Raw genomic sequence first — 19,298 nt, 5'->3', positions numbered from 1 at the left:
AGCAACAAGGTCAAGGAGTGATATCCTTGAGTGTAGAAAGGAAAATATTAGAAAAAAATATCTTCAGTTGTTCTATAATTTTATTGGGTAATGAATGGCCCAACATCACTACAATGCCGATCTTCAGCCAAAAGTAGGCATCTAATGTCACTGAAACTTACACTTTACAGCCTCCCAAGATATGGTGGTCAAGATCTGTGAGGACAACTTCTCAAGGTCTTGCTCACTCCAGTCGATTGTAATGGGGTATTATACAGACAGTTTGAAGGAGTCCATAATGACTGCTTGTATGTCAAACTAGTTTTGCAGACTTCTGTTTGTGTGTCCTTTTATGTTCTAACAACGTACCTATGCATATGTATATAATTCCCTGTGTATACCGGCTTGTTCTGTCTCTGGATAACAGACAGCCAATTTGACAACAGTGCTCTTCCTTAAAGACCAACTCGCTTGTCACAAAAATAAAAATGAAACCGGGATTTCCATAAGATGTCAAGAATTGCAGATACTAAAATGGCAAACACACAGAGAACCCAAAAGGCCTGAAATAGAAAGAAATCCTGACTAGTTTCTCAGCAATCTAGCCTATGAACATTTACTACTAAGAGGTGAAAGCAGTCTTGCTAGGAGGTGCTGGGCTGTTAAACGTCCGTGTGTTCGGTTAGTTATATATCTGATTTGTCTACATTAGAAGCTGAAAAACAACAATGGCAGAGTAAAAATCCTGTGTGGGCAGAGCAGGATCTATTCTCCCCTATTTACAGAAGGACCCGAGTCCTACAATAAGGGATGGTTTTAGCTGGAGCCCTGTAAATGCATCCTTTGACACAATCACTACCAGATTCCCCGAGCATCCCATTAGAAAAGAAAAGTAGTTCTTATTCTCACCTTCATCTCACTATAGAGACACTGGGTGCTCCCCCCTTCTTCCTAATTTTCTCATCCATTGAAAGTTGAGCTGTACCATGAAAAATTCTAGCTGACAGCCATCATGAGATTCAGTGGTGCTATGTGTTGGTGGGAAAATTGTCATAGGAGGTCCCTCTCCTGGTTCTTGCTTACCACTCAGCCTTAATAGAGTTGCCATTCATTGGATAGGTGTCTGTTACAGAGTGGAACACAATACACTAAAAGCAATACAGCTTGGGACGACGGCTATTGGGAAAAGTCAGATTTTGCTGGAAGAAGAGCAATGTAGAACAGCTCAGATGGAAGGAGTCAGATGTCTCCCCGTGCTGGAAGAACTGAGTTCATTGCCTGTGCGGAGGGGAGGTTGACAGAAATGTGTGTTGAATTCTAAATAAATGTTACACTGAGCCCCAAATCTGCTCTCTTGGAGGGAGCCAGAATACAGAAAACTGCCCATCTGGATAGAATGCTCTTCCTAGTCAGAAAAATGGGAACCTGCTCCTATTTCCGAAATTCCTGAAGAAATTACAGGATTTCAGTTCCAAGAGTACTTGATAAATAGTGAAGTAATACAATTTTATGTGCACTTCTGGTAACATAAATAATTAAATACAATTATTTACAAGTTGTCATAGTGATTAGGAACTGTCCCCATTGACTTAAAAAATATTTTCTTTCGAACAGCATAAAAAGTAACCCACTGTTTATAGCAGAACCCTTTAATTGCCTGAGAAGCTGGGCTCCAAGTTTGAAACATGGTATCTGTTTTAAGAATAGTGTTCATAGCAGGTGAAGAATTATTTTTAAACAGGCCTGGGGAGATGGCTTAAAGGTTAAGAGCACTTGCCACCAAGCCTGAGCACCCATGTTCCATCCATGAAATCCACACGGCGGAAGGAGAGAACCAGTTTCCCCAAGTTGTGCCCATATGTACACTGTGGCACGTGTACACACACACACATACACACATGCATGCATGCACACACATGTGCACACACACAAACACATGCACACACTCAGGCATATATGTACACACGTGCACACACTAAACGAGCAAAAATCATAAAAGCAGAAAACATAGAAATTAAAATCTTGTCTTAATAAAAACTACAAGAGAAATCAACACCAATTAGAAGAGGGAAGGAGGTCCTTAGTTGGCCTCTGGAAGAGATCCCTGCCTAGTGTTCCTTGCCCACAGCTAAAAACTGGAGGGGCAGTTGGAAGACACACATGGCTAACACTTCTGTTCCACTGTATCCTACACTTTCAATACCTGAAATGAATGCCAATAAGCTAAAGCCATGCTCTTTGAAGACTCTTGGCATTGAAGATTTTCTAGGGAAGGGCCAAATTGTCAGGAACTACATGATCTAACTAGAGATAGACTAAGTGAGAGATAAAAACAATGAGAGAGAAGGAGATGAAGCATAAAAGCGCATCCCTGGAGAACATCAAGATCTGGGAGGAGGAGGATGCTGGCCCTGAAAACTGATGTTGCAGAGTGAGGCATGGAGGACCAGGCACGACACAGACACGGACTGGAAGACAGCAGCTTTATGCCCAGTATGAATTCACAGCACACTTAGCTGACCTGGGCTCAGATAAGATCATGATGCCTGACTCCCAGGTTATATACTTGAAAACTTGAACTTGCCCTAACCCTGCAGTACACACTCAAGACATGTGGACAGGAGCTTCAATCTTGAATGGGTACAAGGTATCAGAATACAGAATTATCAAGGCCTACTCATGCTAGAGAATGACTTTCAAGATACTAAGCTTTCATGGGTATTATTCACTAAAGTAATTGACCTGAGGAAGCTAGAAATACATAGGGAATTACTATTTTATATTTACCTAAAATGACATATTATGCATATAGGTGCATTTGTACATTGTATACTAAATTGTGTGTGTGTGTGCATGTGTGTATAATTTGAATGAAATTATACCACTTATGGCAATAAACTACCCCCAACAGCCATACAGTATCTGCCAAAATCCCCAGTATCAAGGTATGAGAAACCGTCTTCCAAATGATTGATCAGGGAAACCTAAGAGAAAGTCTAAACAGTATTGTTTCCATTGCTCATAGTTTCCTTCCATAGGTTGAAGGTAAGTCTCTATCTCTGAGGACTCAATGCAGTTTTGATGCAGGACTTGGAGGATTATGGCTAGAACTGACATGAAAAGCTCTCACTGAGGACTAGCTACCAGCACTAGCACCAGAAGATGCTATGCAAACTGCTAATAGAGAAAAGCATCCTACAGTCCTGCGCAGCTATGACACCTACAAACCACCATGACTAGTTACAGAGAGATATGCTTAAAGATGCAAGAGTGGGAATTATATCATGATGGTACCCAGCAGCTGTCTAAGCGGCATGGCCCCTTAGCATGAGGGAAATCCTGCCTAGTATTATAATCTTAGCCAGTGATGGTGGTATAGATTCCAGGGGAGAATCCATTGCTTCCACTTTCCCAAACTGCACTCTAAATACTTGTCTTTATATACACGCCTCATCGGAAAAGATTCTCTTTGCAGCAGAAGTAGACCATTACACAAAACCACTCGTTAAAATGTGGAGAACAACTGGTCTCATAAGATGCACACAAACACGTGTTTCGGATACCTGTGCCTGTATTTGCACAGGCAGAGGCCAGAGGTCATTTTTAGATATCTTCTTCTATGTCTCTCCATCTTCTTTTTTTGATGCAGACTTCTCATTGAACCTGGAGCTTACTCACTGGCTGAACTGGCTGACCAGAAAGACCCTGGGACTGTCTTATTCTGCTTCTTAATGCCTGAGTCATAGTGTGTACAACATGGCTAACTGCAGATGTGAATGTTAGTATCCAGGTCTTCATTTTGCACGTGAAGCATTCATTTTACGGATGAAGCCATCACTTCATCCTACTCAAAGCCTCTTTTTGGTCAGCTCTCCCTCTCAGACGGACTTAATTTTTTATTTTAAATATTGTTTGTCTCACACATATTCTGATCAGCATCAGAAGTGGGAATCTGTTTAGCCAGGTCTCTTCTGTCACCTTTTGGGATCAAGGGATTGAACTCAGATCCTATGGCTCTGAGAGACAAAGTGTCTCACTCCACCGGGCCATCTCATTGGCCTATGGATTTTTAAATTCAGGTGGGTTATGGAGTGGACAGTGGAAATGACTGTACTACACATGTTCCTTGTCTTGCCTTAGCCCCGAGGCTGATGCATACTTAGTCATAAGAAGGTTGTCCATCATTACATTGCTATTGGTGGTGAGAGGATGTTTGTCTCTTTTGAACTTTGTATTTATTTGAAGTTTATACTCTTTATTTATTTATCTATTTTTAAATGTTTCATCTGTTAAAATTAAAAACCAATGCAATGGTTTCTAGTTTGGTCTCTGAGGTATATGGTCACGACTATAGTAAATTATAGAGCACTTCATTTCCTCCCCCAGAAGGAGACCCGATAACCTTTCGTGGTCAGTCTCCATTTCTTTCCTGCTTTGACCCCTGCCGTCCACTGCACAGCTGCAGGCAATCACTTATCTAGTTTTGTTTCTACATATTTGTCCATGTTGAACTTAAAAAAAAAAACACCTTACAATTGAACTGGTGGCCACCATTTTTCTCTATATTCATGAGGCCAGATTTTTCAGATGTCACATGTGAACGAGAACACAGTTTATGTCATTGAACTCTACAGTCGGCATTCAGTTCCTTCAACAGAAATTTGTTAATCCAGATCGTCTTTACATTTCTAAGACAGATGTTCTGCTGCAACCGTTTCTGGAGGCATGCCAATTTGACTTTCATGACAGATACTTCTCATTAAAAAAAATAATTGTGGCCAACCTTTGAAAAAATAGTCCAACAATAAATGTATTTTTTTATAATGGTAGAGATCTATACTATCTCCCCATATGAGAATGTTTGTGTTCTAATAAAATAATGGTTCCGTTTACCAGTGTTAGGATATATTCATCATCTTAGGGACCAATGGCTCCAGATGTATATGGAGTGGGGGATGGCCTTGTCGTCATCAGTGGGAGAGGAGGCCTTTGATTCTGGGGAGGCTGGATGCTCCAGTGTGGGGGAATTCAAGGGCAGGGCCACGGGTGTGGGTGAGTGGGTGGGGGCACACCCTCATAGAAGCAGGAGGAGGCAGGGATGGGATAGGGGGTTTCTCATGGGGGGGATGGGGAAAGGGAATAACTTCTGAAATGTAAATAAATAAAATATCCAATAAAAAGAAACAAAATAAATAATAATAATAATAATAATAATAATAAAATTTACAACTTATAAAAGATTCAGGATGTAAGGTTTTATGAATTATTTTTCTTAAATCTTCAAGTTATTGCAAGAATATTAGCATGATGGCAAACCCATTTAGCAGATTAGGAAATGGAGGCCCTGAGAACATACACAAGAAGGACAGGAGATAGGATTCAGATTTGGGCAGGCAGGCTTTAGCACCTAAGGTTATTATTTGGTTGTTTTGTGACAAAAGAGGCTTATATGGTAGTCTCAGTGTCTTTTAATACAACTGTGCCATTTCAAAATATACCTTCTCTCCCACATTACTAAAATACTTAGGACACCGTTTGACACATTACGAGGCTATCTTTTGTCCTTTCCTATTCTTATAGAAAAATCTGAGTTTTCTCTATGAAATTCAATGTTTACCTTGAGAGAAAACCCTTTTCACTTTCATGCAATAGTTTGCTACAATGTCCCTACGCGTGATCAGATTTAGAAGTTTCGAGCAGCAGGATAAAATCTACCATTCAAAGATTCTATCAACGTGTAGCAATTAAACTTTCAGGTAATCAGGGTAATAGCAAGCACTCAGAATCCAAGGAAACAAAATGCTCAAACAGTGGACAGACTCCTCGTGTTTTGGTGATGCTGAGAGACACAGGCTTGCCAGGAGCCATGCCCCGTTGGATTAGGCTCCTGAGAAGCTGTGAGTGCTACCCCACAGATCTTCTCAGTTGCTAGAGGATGTTTGGAGGTGTCAAAACAACCACCTGACTGTGTCTTTGGATTTTTATGGAGAAGGAAAGCTCTGTGGAAAAAAATCTTTAACTGGCACGAGTTTTGAGATGGACTACACTCCAAATGAAACATCCAAATCTGTTCTTTATTCAGTTACCTGAAATTGACTTTCTTCACAGAGAATAGACGTAACAAATTAGGTATAGCTGGGTAGACTGAGTGTTAGGAGAATGTTGGTGACTTGAGACTATCATTACCCATTCCTAATACAGGTTCTTGCTGTTCCCAACCCTCCCTTGCTGTTCCTTTATGTCCAGAGAGCCTTGTCTTCTCCAGTGTCTACAGAAACCCAGACAGTTCTTCATGTGGACACTGAGTCCAGTGGAGAAGAGAATCAGTTGCTGAGTAGAAAAGGGTTGGTACACAGAAGACAGAAGCAGGGAAACCTTTAATGCTCCAAATGGCAGGCAGCTTTTGGTCACTGTTTGAACTTCTTACAGTGTATCTCCAGAGAGACTTGAGATAACGTCTTAAAGTTTCTGGTTTATCCACCAAACAAAATGATGCAGCAGGAACTAGCTATTTCAGATTTGTAGTGTTAATATGTTGCATATTTTCCACTCGCCATCAGAGAGACCAGAAGTAAACTAGTGTCTCATATCCAGGTACTTGAAACTTTTCAAAGACATGATGATGTTGGAGACAATATTTAGATGAGCGTTTTAGGGGAAATGCTGGGAGAAAGATTTGGGGACTGAGAGATGTCTTAGACTTGGTGCTAAACACAGTTAACTTCAAATCTGCGCCTGTGTTTAGAGTCATGCATGTAATAGATAAAAAATCAGACACCAGCTGAACTACACAATCTAGGTGAGCATGCACATGCGCCTCAGACATAGGTGCAAGCAAAGAAAGGGGAGATTGCTCTGTGATGTCAGTTAACTAGTATGTGTCCTCTCTGCAGCCTTTATCAAATAATGCATATAATTACATGGCTCTTATTAAAATAGTACAAGTTGGTGTACATTATCCTATTTAATTCTTAAATACTGTCCTGTTATAAGTCATCGATTTTCTTTTTCGTTATTCATGCTATGTCATTTCTCCCAGGGAGAACTGGAAAAATAAAAATAAAATCCATCTGAAATCAAGAACATAGTATAAATTGCTTGTCATTAAAAAAAAATCTACTTTTATATTAATGGGCCAATCATCTCTCAATCTAATTTACGGTGGTATTATATTTGGCACATCCCATAATATGCATCTTTATCAGATAAATAAAAGTCATAACATGATGGAAGCTGACAGCTCATGCGTACGGCACCACTCTCTGCCCCATCTGTATCAAGAACGGGGTCATTAACATGGTGAAACAGCTACCAGTTCTTGTTCTTTCTGTAAATATTGACTTTAGACCAGTGAGTCATTCTGGGTTACTTTTCCTCTGTTTGTTAAACACTCCTCCCCAAAGACTTTCCAGTGCTTTAAGATTGTCTTAGACTGTTTTCTTTTACTTAAGTCAGAAAATGGACATTGCTTCAGAGTTGAACCAGGAAAAAGATAACTCATATCCAATTGAACAGAGAGCACTGGCTTCAGTGCAGCCAGATGTATTGATCTGGGGTTGTTTAGTGTCAATGATTAGTTTTTCTTTGCTGCTGGTCCATTCAGCTGTGTTTTTAATGAATACAGCTATCTTAATATATTGACATCAAGTGAGATTCGATTATCAAGAAAGTCTAAATAGTCATCATGAGTTGAAATTATTTGAATGAAATGTGCTAATGTTCACAATATAAATTAGCTAATTATCTTTCTGTGGCAAAAATCATTGCTATAATAGGCACTTGTAATAACATAATATGATACATTGGGATTAGAAATTTAGGTTCTAAGATAACAGCTTATTATTAATTTTTTTCTATTGCAAAGCTATGGAGAAGCATCGATGACATTCTAAGTGGTTCAGGGTCTTTAAGCACTTGGGTCTTTCAAAATATCCCTTTAAATGGAGATGGCTTTCTCTCTCTTTTTGAATTTGACCTCACAAACTAGTTTGCAATAGATGTAACAATAAGCTTACCCAAAAACTATATCATCAATGTCACACTGAATATTAATGGTGATATGGATGGAATTTTGATGTGTGATCTTTTTCAAGTGACTTTTTTTTATAATTCACAAAACAATCTCCACTCTATGTATGTGTATGTTCCCCATAAAAATGTGATTGAACAGCATTTTATAAAGCTGCTTATACATAAAATGAGAGAAGGAAAAATTACACAACTACCCAACTGCTCAGACATTTTATGCCTATATTGTTTGGGGCAGGAAAGGAGAATTGGATTATTTTTTTAATTTTCATCTTGATTTTGAATGTGGGCAATATCCATGCTTTCTCTTCAAGACAGATGATAGTCAATTGATAATCAGAGATAGTAATATCAAGTTTATTTCTTAGTGTCCAATTATTGTCCCATGTTTGTTACCTGATGCTTGATATTTTTAAAAATAAAATTGACTTCATTACTATTATGACCTTGTAAAAAGGTTATAAGAGATGGTCTATTAATCTAGGAAGAGGTTATCACATATGACTCTATAAATCGTACTATGCATTTGGAAAACAAACACAATCTACTTGGCAGTCAAACCTGTTACTTATCTACTTCCTTGTTGCAATTAACATAAATTCAGCTGAAGGAATAGTAAATTCTCCTACTCATGTTCATTAAAATAAGATATAATCTATTGGTACCATCAATTCACCATCATTTTATCACCACATATATTCCAAATATATTTATTTGTTGAACTATATTTATATTAGAATAATAATTGAAATATATTTATATATTGAAAATTTATCGATAACACAGTGAATAACAATGAAATTTATAGGAAGTAGGTATGCAAAAGTAATAATTACAAATCCTAGTTTCTTTTAAGAGCATCAAAATGCTGCTTTACTGCATCGGTAGAGGAATGCCCCTGTGTATGAGGAAAATGTAGGCAAGTTGCTTGAATAGGATCAGACATTAAGGAAGAAGTTAAAGTAGGCAATATATGATCAAAAAATGAAGTTACATTAAGACATCTTGAAAACAAAATAGAGTGGATAGTTAAGAAAAAAGAAATAACAAGAAAAAGGAGGTGAGCCATGCAGTGGTGGCGCACGCCTTTAATCCCAGCACTTGGGAGGCAGAGGCAGGCAGATTTCTGAGTTCGAGGCCAGCCTGGTCTACAGAGTGAGTTCCAGGACAGCCAGGGCTACACAGAGAAACCCTGTCTCAGAAAACCAAAAAAAAAAAAAAAAAAAAGAATGAAAGAAAAAGGAGGTGAAACATGTCAATAACAGAATTTGGTCATTTGTCTGACAATAGCGTGACATGGAGAGACCGTGACAGAAAATAAAGTTACAGTTAGGAACAACCCGATTGAGAAGGACCTCATCATGCTTGTGTATTTGGATTTTATTCCAAGAAAAGGAAAGTGCAACAGTGTTGTTGATAATTTCATAAAGAGGCTTGCATGTGTTTGTAGAATTAACGTAGGACATTATTATGAAGAGCATGTTTGATGTAAGTCTTTTTTCTTTTTTTAAAGAAATAACAAGGATCCATCTCAAGGCAGTGGAGTGACATGAATGTGGAGAAGACTTGATTTCAAGAATTGAGCATCTTTAGGATAAAGTATTATAGGGAAGGTGTTGTGATTTGAACATGAAATGTCCAGACAGGCTCATGTCTTTGAATGCTTGATCTCCGACAGGTAGAGCCACTAGGGAAGGTGGTGAGAAATTTAGGAAGTGCAGCCTAGCTGGAGGAGGTAGGTTATTGGGGTAGGCTTTGAGGCTTTATGGCCTGGCTCTGCTTCTTGTTTACTGTCTCCTTCCAGAGTGTGACCAGCCTTTCTTCTGCTCCTACTGTAATGCCTTCCCAGTCATGATGGACTTAATTTCCTAAGACTGTAAGCCACAACACTTATTCCATTCCTTAAGTTGCTTCTTGTCCTATATTTTTTTCCACAGCAATGATCAAATTAGTACAAGGAGTCCAGGATGAGTTACGGTTTTAGGCTTAGATGATGAATATCTTGACATTATTCTCTGTGACATGGAAGATTAGAAATAAGAGGAATTATGTAGCCATATGTAGAGTATAAACCGTTGAATATTTGATTCTTATGGAGTATCTGATAAGTCTATTTAACGATTAAACAACAGCACTAGAGTTCAAGAGAGTTATCTGAGCTAGAAATGTGGATTTGGGAATCTCTGATATATAGCCCTGGATACAATTATCCAATGAACTTAAGTAGAAAGTAAAAAAAAATTATTTCTTAAAAATAGCAACTTTTAAAACAATACTGAGAAGTTAGAAACATTTATTCCCAGTACCCTTTTTGTGTGTGTAACAGTTTCCACAGAAATTGAAACATTCTATCCTACCGGGAAGATCCTTAAACCAGTAAGGAACAACTCCAAATAGGTTCAGGAAGTTTCAGAAATTGAGCAGATTGACTAGGTCCCTCCCTCTTAAGAGTAAACATGAAAGTCTGGAAAGAGTCACTCTCAGACAAACCAAGCTACAAAGAAGACTCTGAGACCAGACCAGCTTCCCAGAAGCAGAGACCCACGAGGCTGCCTGGAAGAAGTTTTGGCTAATCTAGTCACTTGAAAATGACACTATCCAGTGTGTTTTAGTTCAGGGAATGGTTATGTGCCCGGTTCTCAGCTTTTGTGAGTTATCATCCATGCCAACCAAGGTGGTCTTTGGTGATGTAACTGTCTTTGAGTCATTTCTTTTCCCTCACCCATATTTCTGCACATGAGGTCCCCAAAACTCATTGGTTCACCAAATTGCAGTTTGGTAGTATTCATACTTTCATCTGTCATGGGTTTCCTCTCTGAAGGAGCGGAAGGGGTTTGCAACCCCAAAGGAAGAACAACAATATCAACCAACCAGACCTCCCAGAGCTTCCAAGGACTAAACCACCAACCAAAGAGTACACACATGGAGGGAACCATGGCTCCAGCTAAATATGTAGCAGAGGATGACATCAATGGGAGGACAGGCCCTTGGTCCTGTGAAAGCTCGATGCCCAGCGTAATGGAATGCCAGGGCAGGAAGGCTGGAGTGGGTGGGTGGGTGGTTGAGCACCCTCATAGAAGCAGGGGGAGAGGGGAGGGGATAGGAGGGCTCTGGAGGGGAAACCAGGAAAAGGGATAACATTTGAAATGAAAATAAAGAAAATATCCAATAAAAGAAAAGAAAACAAAGTCTCATCACTCAACATGATATGATCTCTGATAGATACAGTAAAAACAAAATAGATAAAAATCCTTAAGTGGCTTATACTCCCGTGTAGAGAAGGGGAACGCAATAAGCAAAATAAGGAAGGTACATTTATGTGAAATGTACGACCTCTGAGAAGGTTGAGGAGCATATGACATCAGTTTGTGAGAGAGAAGTATGAAGGAAACTACCAACAGAAGTTTCCACCAAAGAGTTCACAGTTTAGTAAAGACAAATATCTCAAATCATAAAGAGGTTATGGCTTTCCTTGGCAAAGAAAAGCATATGCAAGATACGTACATTGTTTTCTAGGAAACAGAGACTAATATGAGCAGAGACAAGTTTAAAGAAGGAAGTGGTGGAGGTATATAAGAAAGACAGCAGAGAAAGAGAATGCTGCAGATGTTGGACATTGTAAGGACTGTGTTTGGTTTGAGTAATCTTTAACTTTGGACAACCAAAGGGAACTATATAATCTGAAAATATATTACTTTTCCCATTAGTCTTCCATTTTTCTGGAGCATATAATTTCTGCAAATGACTTCCTAGATTGTTATAGCTCTATGAAAGGAATACTGTTCTTTTGGAAGACTAGATAAACGTGCTATATAATTCTTGGAGAGTAAAGAGACACCTTTGAGACATACTCTGAAGAAATGTGTGTCATTCATAAAGGACAGCAGGAAGGATAGCGTGGCAATCTGAATCCAAAGGTACCTTGTCCAGTGCTGAGGAAGATCATGGGTTGAAGTCAGTCCCTTTAATATCACAATATTTGATTGCAAAAAAAATGCTTTTAGATAATAACTTTGATGGTATCACAAAAAATTCACTCCTTGGCATTGAAAATACTATTACATTAACATAATCTCCTCACTGGGCAAAGAATGAATGAGGACTTAAGTAAATAAACAGTCTGTGGATCTTCCACATGGTTGTTCTTTAAGCAGTCTTCCCATTGATAATGGCTTTGGGTTGCCTCTTTGGATGTATATGAAGTGGGCTTTTAAACTGGAATTTCTTTGTTACCTTGGATCTCAGAAGGTGCAATGAGTGAGGACAGCTAAGGAAAAGGGATTTGTCACCACTAACACCGTGGTGTCTTATTCTATTAGAACCAGTTTTGCCTGAGTTGCCAGCAACTACTTTATTGAGGACATTACCAATGACATCTTAGAACGCTCCATAAATGGAAGAAATTGGCTGATGGGATGCGATGTTGGTGTTCTTAGCTATACTGGGGACTTGAAGTTTATCCAGCATACAATAATAGGTCTGGGAGCCTGTGTTTTTTTCTTCCAGACTATGTTGTCAGTTGGCACTACTACATCTTGTTATTCATGCCTTAAACAACTGGATGGACGAGAAGTATGCTTTGTTTCTTTAGGTCTGTGGCTATTAGCTGTCACATGGCATCCAACTTCTCTATCGAGCTGAGCTAAGCATCTTCTTTGGCTTTCCTTACTGAGGAATGACAACTGCATTGCACTGTACACAATCCCCACAGACATTACAAACAGATCACGGGTTTCCCCCCTATTGGGACTGTCGGGACTCTGGGTCACCAGGCCATAGGCAGCCATACCAAGTAATTGGAGACGGCACTCATGTTGAAAGTAATTTCCAGCCTTACCATTAGAGACATGGCTATGCCCCAGGCAACAATTCCCAGCACAGCTGAGAACACTCATAGCCTATCTCATTATTTAATTTACCCCATTTATGGAGTATCCGAAGATACCATCATCTGTGCCGCCATAAAGTAGTTGCTGGCAACCTGGGTATGACTGATATTGAGCAATTAGCTTTTCGGCCAGGCAGCTAATGTGTACAGGTGTCACTGTCCTTTCCAAAAATAAAGTCAGCCTCTGCACTGGGAACATGGTTCTCCTTACAAAAGATTAACTCAGATACTCAACAAGTAAAAGGCTTCAGGGCTTCTTGATCTTTGCCCTCCTAACCACTTATTTTCTTATTACCATAATCTGTGAGAGCATAGATCAAGATAGCCATATTTATCTGAGTTGTGATGAAAAGCCCAAACAGTATTATTAGATAACCATGATACATTTTAATCTGATGACAGCTTGTGACCCACAAATTGCTGTTTAAAATTTAAAAAAATGAATCCAAACTGAAACTGGCAAGACAATTACAATACCAGACTTGCAATCTGCTTTGACAAGACACCATTCTAAAGCACTGTATCAAATACAAATACAACTAATATATATGTAGCACACTGCAATTGAAACCTGAACTATATAGCAAATCACCTGTTGCCTTATGAAACTAAAATTGGCTGGATAATCTTAATTTTAACCTTTTTGCGGGTTAAGAAGCCAAACCGTAGAGTATAGATTTGCTTTGACTTTTGTAATACATGCTTTGGCAAAGTTCCAGGCATCATCAAGGGATGCATTCTTCTGGGTCTCACCCACCTCTGATGAGCAAACGTCCTCTATTTTCCTTATCCCCAGGGTTCATCCATAATAAATTAGAAATGTTTTCTACATGCTTAAGATAAAGTCTATTTGTAATTTTAAGCTTATAACTACTTAATATGCATTAATTACAACCCTCAACATTTGCTTATACATAATTTTCAAGAATAACTACACTGGTGTATTTTATCAGATAATTAATTACTTAATTTGGTAGCAATGAAAACTTTTTTGGCAATGGTTATTTTTGACAGTGGTACCATTACATAGTATTGGATGTAAAGCAATAAACAGTGTTTATGTTCTCATCATATATTTTAGCGTTAAATAATTGTATGTGGAAATGAAATGATTCATTACAGTTGTTTGCAAATAATTTAATAACCAAGTCATTGCTCTTCTCCCCACTGGTTTTCAAGATACCAGAGAACCACTAAAAACCCTACAATGTGATACTGTAATTATAGTAATTAACATGTAGCCTTAATTATAGCTTTATTGTTCTTATACATCGTTTGTTTCTAAATTCACAATGCATTTAAATAGCAATAGCCAGAACAAAAAAGTACTACATTTCACTCCCATTATTACATACGTGAAAAAAAAGCACTCAGTCTTCCTGGGGACTATCACAAGGATTGCAGTTTCACAGCTAGTGTGTGTGTGTGTGGGGGGGGGGGCACGCGCTAATGGTCACAGTAACATAATACACTCCCATTCGGTGTACTTAGAGAAATGAGTATGTGTGAAAGAAACTCAAAGAAAAGGTCTGTGCTTGCTACAGGGCTACTGCGTGAACAACTGCGGTCTCGGCAGGGTTCTGGAAACCTCTGCCATGTTTTATTTTGGTTCACGTGTGTGAAAAATCATACAGGGTGCAGTCCAGCGAGCCTGTCCACTGTGTTAGAGGAGTCAGGTGACACCGAATATAAAAATCCCTAGGCACCTTATCAGTTTTGCATCCCTGGAAGTAGATAGTCATTCTTATGTCCAATCTATTTTTGTGTGGCTGCACTCTCGCTGCCTCCTATGGAAACTATCTTGGGAAGACAGAGATGAGCTCTAGGCTTCTAAGAGTGGTTGGGTTTTTCTACTTTGACTGCAGATACTGACCGTGGTGCTGAAATAGGGAAGAGCCTCCCGTTTGAAACCTTTCCTTACTCTTACTGGTTCAGAAAAACCCGAGTGACAAGAACAGGGGCCAAAGCAGCCCCGAGCAGCGTTGTGAATAAATCGTGCATTTGGCTCTTAGGGGCGGAGATGTAGACCATCAGGGTACGGACAGGGCATCCCCGTGAGCGCTCGCTAAACTGGGAGACCTTATGGAGGTAGCCGCTGCAGTAGGAAGGGCTCCATCCAGCAGGATGTATCATCTCTTTTCCTGTAAAATGTGCAACCGAGTGCAACGCCTAGAAGCGCAAGCAGGAAAGATCGATGGAGGGGAAAGCAAATCTATCTTCACATTTAAAATGTTCATCCTTCCTCATGCAAGATAAAGAAGAAGGAAGAGCTGAATTTAGCCTAAGTTTTCAGCCCCAGCCTTCCAACAGGTGCACTCTCTCACCCCGGGATACTGTACTAAACCTTCTTCTGCTAGACAAGCTTTCCCTGGAGTCCTTAAGCGTGTGCTGTTTCCCATCTCCTCCTCAGCTTCAGCACTCAACCCCGCAAGCCCTTACCTGCAGCGTGAAGATTAAGAAGCAGGCACAGTGCAGGGAAGCCGACCGCTCTCCTCATAGTGTGTGCATTGAGGGGCGGAGGAGAAACTCCACCGCAACCCCACTCCAGGCAAAGTGCTATTTGGGAGAACCACTGCCAAGAGTCCTTTGATCCCGGGCATCCGATGATAGGGGTCCTCCGCTGGGGTTCACAGTGCAGTCTGTGGCGTGCCTACAGAACCGAGCACTGGCTTCGTCTCCATAAGGGATGGAGAGATGGGAGAGTAGGATGATGCTGGAGATGGGGACTCGAGGCTGGCGGGGGCAAGGCGCTCAGAGGAGGTGAGAGTTTGGCCTTCTGGAAGCCCTCAGCCGGTGGTGACAGTGGGGTGGACTCTAGTGCCAGTCTCCGAGCCAGGCAGCGCCTCTGCTGCCTGTGCAGCTAGCAGCAGCCCGACACGCCGAGGCACTGAGCATGCCCAGCGCCGGCCCTGGCTAGGGAGTTTCAAATCGAAATTCCACCTCTCCGGGTCTTAGCTGAGGCTGCGAGGGGAGCCAGCTCCACGACCGGGAGGAGGGGCTGGAGGCTAGCGTTAGGGACCCGAGTTCCTCCGAAATCTGGGTGTGGGGAGGAGCGGAGTGGGGCGGGAAGAGGCGGGGCCAGGACTACAGAAACCCAAGGAGGGAAGTGGAGGGAGCCACTCCTCCGGTTCCTTCCTCACATTTTGATTCACGCGTGGATTGAGCTCACTGTTGCAACTAAATGTTTGCAGTATGTCCCCACCCTACTGAAGCACCGGCAAGCAGTGCGTTCTGGCCTGCTTGGGCAAGTGTTCCCTCTTACAGCCTGCTGCAATATAAGCTAACTGGATATTCCGAGAGCGCCTCCTTCTTGCCAATTAGCTTACCCCAGGCTTGTTTCTTCCAATCCTTGAACCTCCACTGGATTCAAGCCCTGAGTCTTGGAAACAGGGAGGTGATACTTACAGGGTAGGGAAGTACGCGCATGTAATTTGAAGGAAAGGACTGGTCTTTGCTGTTTTATGGAAATAATCATCTAAGGTTCTATCATTTAACTAAACAAAATTAATATATTTGGGTATTTTGCTTGCATGCGTGTCTGTTCACCAGGCCTGTGCCTCACACTCTTGGAGGTCAAAAGAGGTTGTTAAAAGCCTAGAACTGGAGTTATGGATGGCTGCGAGCTGCCATTTGGGCGTAGGAATAACATCTGGGTCTTCTGGGAAAGTAAGCAGTGCTCTTAACAGCTGAGGCAAGCCGGCCTTTTCATCTTAACTAGACTTCTTTGCTCCAACCCTGTATCTTTAACGAGGCGCTCACACTGTGCAAATATATGTACTTTTAGTCCCTTCATCTGAGTCGGTAGGATGGAGTTCCTTACCAATCTAGTGACTAATTACTCTAAGCCCAAATGTCATCCCTCAGTCAGGCTTCCTTCAAGACTGTATATCCAGCCGGGCAGTGGTGATGTATGCCTTTAATCCCAGCTCTTGGGAGGCAGAGGCAGGCAGATTTCTGAGTTCGAGGCCAGCCTGGTCTACAGCGTGAGTTCCCGGACAGACAGGGCTATACAGAGAAACCCTGTCTCGAACCCCACGCCCCCGCCCCCAAAAGACTGTTCATCCTTCTGCTTCTATCCGCAGGTTTCCCTGCTGCCTCCTCCGCAACGGATCTCACTCAGAGCACTGTCACACAGTTGCTTACAAAGGTTGAAACTTGCTCCAGTTTTTCCAGGAAGCTCTGGGCTAACCTGAGACTACAATGTTCCTTCTCATCCCTGCTTCTTGAGCCCTACCATATTTTTTTCTTTCTCAAACGGTTCATTTATCTGTGACACACATAATTCACCAACTGCAGGCTCCTCGAGAAGCTCTGAATTTTGCATTAACGTAAATTGAATAAAGTCGTGCTGGCCAAATAAGAGGTAATAATGAGTGCTCATTGAATTGAACTGTGAGGCTCATTCAGTGCTTTCTTCTTGCATCCCCCGAGGACTGAGACAGCTAATAGGAGACAAGATAACCAACAGAACTGAAATTAGGACGGTCCTCAAAGGCTCTGGGTGCTCAGGCAGTGCCACCTATTTCTTTTATAATTTATTTTATCGAGAGCTCTGAGAGACAAGGCCAGGAATTACGATCTTACAGGTGGAGTGCCAGCAAGATGACATGTATTTTTAATACCTTGCCATTCTCTGTGTCCTAAAAATAGAAGCATTAAAAAGCACCACTCTTGCAGCTCCTCTGGTTGTTCCTGTGAGTGTAGTGGGCTCTGCCTCTGTGGACCAGAGTTTTACTCAGACTCTTGTCATCCATCTTTTCTGCTGCTTTCCCCCTTGCACTAGAGTCTCTCTTGCTGTATCATTTTCTGATATGTACACAATTATATTTCTATACTTTATATTCTCTCATCTACAGTCCTTTGGCACTAGAATACAATATCTAGAACGATGAGGGACTTTTTGCCAGCTTTACTTACTATATGTAACCCAACTGCCCAGACCAATACTTTACCAACAACCATTCCCAAAACCAATAAAGGTCATCTGGATGAGAAGCTCTAAAGCTGGTGGGCAGCCTGGCTGGAATTCTTTACTGAATTTATGTCGCAGATACTTTATGTACCTGTGCTTAGAGGTAAGGGGAGTAAAATTCTTCTTAGCTATGATTCCTGGTGTCAGAGCTGGTGAATGGATGGAGTTAGGAGGGAAATGACATTGGTGTGCTTACAGAAGATTCATCTCCCTAATCTTATTCCTCTCAGAAATAATTTTCAAGCTTACATAAGTGTCCAAGAAGACAACAACATGGCTACAGTCATGAAACCGTGCTGTGTCTGTAGCAAGACTATTTTGCTTTTCCAGAGATAATTCCAACCTTTACTTTGTGGAGGTGGAATGTAAAATTTCAATTAATATAATTGGTTATGACTTTGCCAGCACGCAGCCTGCTAGCTATGTACTTTGCCTAAGGCTACAGGTAGCTGAATGAAAAACTACATGAAAATCTCTTTAACAGGAAAATTTTTTTTTCCATTTTGGCTTGAGTAGTTCAGAATTGTAAAAATAACCTTAACTGGGCTGTTATTTTGGGACCTGGATATTCATTATTACTTTCTTACTCAAAAAAAAGAAAAAAAAGGATAGCAAACAAGAACTCCGTCTTACCAGTTGAGAGTGTCCCCTCGCCCACGTTGGGTGGCTCATGACCACCAGTAATTTCAGCTCCAGGGAATCTAACCTCCTCCTCTGTCCTCCAAGAGCACCTGTACACAACACACGACATACACTTGAATAATATAAATCGTTTTTAATTTAAAATATTTTTCCTACAATAGATTCTGATCATTGTTTCCCCAGTTTCATATCCTCCCAACCTTCTCTCCTATCCAACTCTGCACCCTCTCTCTGTCTTCTAGTGAGCTTCCACGTTAGCCTGCGTGTATAGACTTGAAACCATCCCCTTAGGACATCCTTCTTGGGACACTTGAAATGGACAAATCAGGTTTATTGTCTGGGTTTCCTATTACTTAGGTTTCCGTTATTTGAATATAGTGATGGCTAACACTCCTTAAAGCCTTCCTGCATGCCAACCTCTGTCATAAGCAAGTGAATTTCCAATCTAAATTTTCATAATAGTCAACTCAAAAGTAAGCGGCTACAGCTAGCAGACATCTAAGTAATTCTTGCCAAGGTAGGTATTGTTTATTGCTATGTGCTGCCATGGAGACAGGCATGTTTCTGACTCTCTGCTTTGACAATATATGTCTGGACACGAATTCCAGTCAGAAATTTTGATACCCGATTACTGAGGAGTTGTCTCACAGAAGACACGCATACACACATATTCACACTCGTGTGTTCGGTGGTAGGCCGCTCACATGAACTAGGTGGGTGGTCAGAGATGGGGCGAGAGATGCTGACCCTAAACATAGTAAAAGTCTACTTTTAAAAACATTCCACAGG

At 40.8% G+C, this 19,298-nt stretch overlaps 1 protein-coding gene across 1 annotated transcript in view; it reads right to left on the bottom strand.

Annotated features, from left to right (window-relative positions):
* The window catches only part of Ptprr (protein tyrosine phosphatase receptor type R), a 239,909-nt gene extending 224,034 nt beyond the window's left edge, over positions 1–15,875 (bottom strand). Inside the window, exon 1 of the mRNA XM_028759010.1 lies at positions 15,335–15,875. Within this exon, the coding sequence (XP_028614843.1) occupies positions 15,335–15,392 (58 nt within the window). The 5' untranslated portion in view covers positions 15,393–15,875. The remainder of the gene's footprint in view (positions 1–15,334) is intronic.
* Positions 15,876–19,298: the final 3,423 nt, after the last annotated feature.

The sequence above is a fragment of the Grammomys surdaster genome, unplaced genomic scaffold, assembly GCF_004785775.1.
Source record: "Grammomys surdaster isolate TR1022 unplaced genomic scaffold, NIH_TR_1.0 126271, whole genome shotgun sequence".
In the NCBI taxonomy this organism is placed as follows: domain Eukaryota; kingdom Metazoa; phylum Chordata; class Mammalia; order Rodentia; family Muridae; genus Grammomys; species Grammomys surdaster.
Note: the sequence above shows the minus strand (reverse complement) of the source record. Positions and strands in the feature narration are given on the sequence as shown.